The 1,559-nt window shown below is 44.8% G+C and overlaps 1 protein-coding gene across 1 annotated transcript in view; it reads right to left on the reverse strand.

Annotated features, from left to right (window-relative positions):
* The window catches only part of LOC140953097 (probable ATP-dependent RNA helicase DDX43), a 25,226-nt gene extending 24,326 nt beyond the window's left edge, over positions 1-900 (reverse strand). The window contains exon 1 of the mRNA XM_073402595.1: positions 331-900. Within this exon, the coding sequence (XP_073258696.1) occupies positions 331-811 (481 nt within the window). The 5' untranslated portion in view covers positions 812-900. The remainder of the gene's footprint in view (positions 1-330) is intronic.
* Between the last annotated feature and the right edge of the window lie 659 nt (positions 901-1,559).

Below are 1,559 nucleotides of genomic sequence, written 5' to 3' on the forward strand. Positions count from 1 at the left end.
GTCTGTGTCGGCAGTCTGCAGTCTGCGGTAGGCAGTCTGCAGTCTGCATTTTGCAGTCTGCGGTCTGCGGTCTGCAGTCTGCAGTCTGCAGTCTGCGGTCTGCAGCCTGCAAATGTCGAACACCGGGTTTACTATATCTGGGTGGGATAAATGTGCCTTCGTTTCACAACTCTGAAATAAATGAGTAGTTACAAAGTGCTCAGGAAAACAAGGGGAGAGTTAAAATGCGAAACGCGCATTTAAAATGCGTTTGAAAAGGTCAAAACAAGGAGTACTATAAAAGCTGAAGCATGTTAATAGATTCACAATAAATCAACAACAGCAACTAACCAATTATGAAGCGAATTTCGTCTGAGGGAACCATCATCTCAGTGGAGTTTCTTTCGCGTCCTTGACCTCCACGTGAGCGTCCAAAGCCGCCTGAACTTTCTCTGTTTCCTCTGTCTCTCCAGCTCCCGCTAAAACCGTTTTCACCACCACCTCTCCCAAAGTTGTCACTTCGATTCTCACCGCCACGTGAAAAGTTCGAGTCATCTCTGTTTACGCGTCCAAACCCTCCTCCTCCCCGTCCATAACCTCGAAAACTTGAATCAGCTTGGAATCCATTCCTTTGCGCTGTGTTGTATGTATCATTTCTACTATCTGCTGCATTTCCGAAGCGATTTGCTCGTCCACGGCCGAATCCAGGTCGTCTTTCACTGAAATTTCCATCGTTGCTGGGCTTTTCATACCATCCTCTCCCTCGGGGCGGTATGTAAGAATTTTCAGAAGTGCTGGTGTAATCTTCGCTTGCTTCCTCCCAGTCACTCATTTTTGCAGCAATTGAGCCGCAAATATCTTTGACGTTCTCGTAAAACTTTGCTCAACCTTCGCTTGACGCTTTCATTGCCGGTAAGAAGCCGCCATTTGTGTTTAAAGCACCCAATGGTTCAAGGGATATGTCTTACGACTGTAGTGCCTAGTCTCCTCTCGGTTTGAGAAAAGCAGAACCCAGTCCTCCATAGTCATTAGCTCCTCTCCCTGATCATTCTTCTTCCCGCCATAGAGATTCTAGTAGCTCAGTGCTTAGAGCATCCGAACTAAAAACGGAGGTTCGTGAGTTCCATTCTCGCCTGGAGCTCGGAATTTTTCCTGACCTTTCTGGTGTTAGATTTCTCCTTCCTCCAAATTATAAATATTTCGACAAGTGGATGCAGTCATCCAGTTTGTTTGTTTATCGAACAAACAATTTACATACGACACAAAAGAAGGTAGTGAACATTCCAACCTCTCCCTTATATCCAACAAGCGCCCGGAATCAAAGTATTCTAATTTTCCCGATTTTCGAGCTAAATGTAAGTTCGAGCCAAACAGTTGCCAGCTTATTGTCTGTGAGTTAGTGTGACAGCTGTTCGCAAGGACTTTGACTGTTTCTGCAACCACCGAACTCCGAACTATGAAAATAAAAACCTCTGAAATCCTCTCTTCCCTTTACTGCGACGGTAAAGAGAAATCTTAACCTATCTAAATAAAGCGAAATAATCTGAATTGTGCTTATTTTTATTTCCCGGGCCTGGAAA

The sequence above is a fragment of the Porites lutea genome, chromosome 11, assembly GCF_958299795.1.
Source record: "Porites lutea chromosome 11, jaPorLute2.1, whole genome shotgun sequence".
Classification (NCBI taxonomy): domain Eukaryota; kingdom Metazoa; phylum Cnidaria; class Anthozoa; order Scleractinia; family Poritidae; genus Porites; species Porites lutea.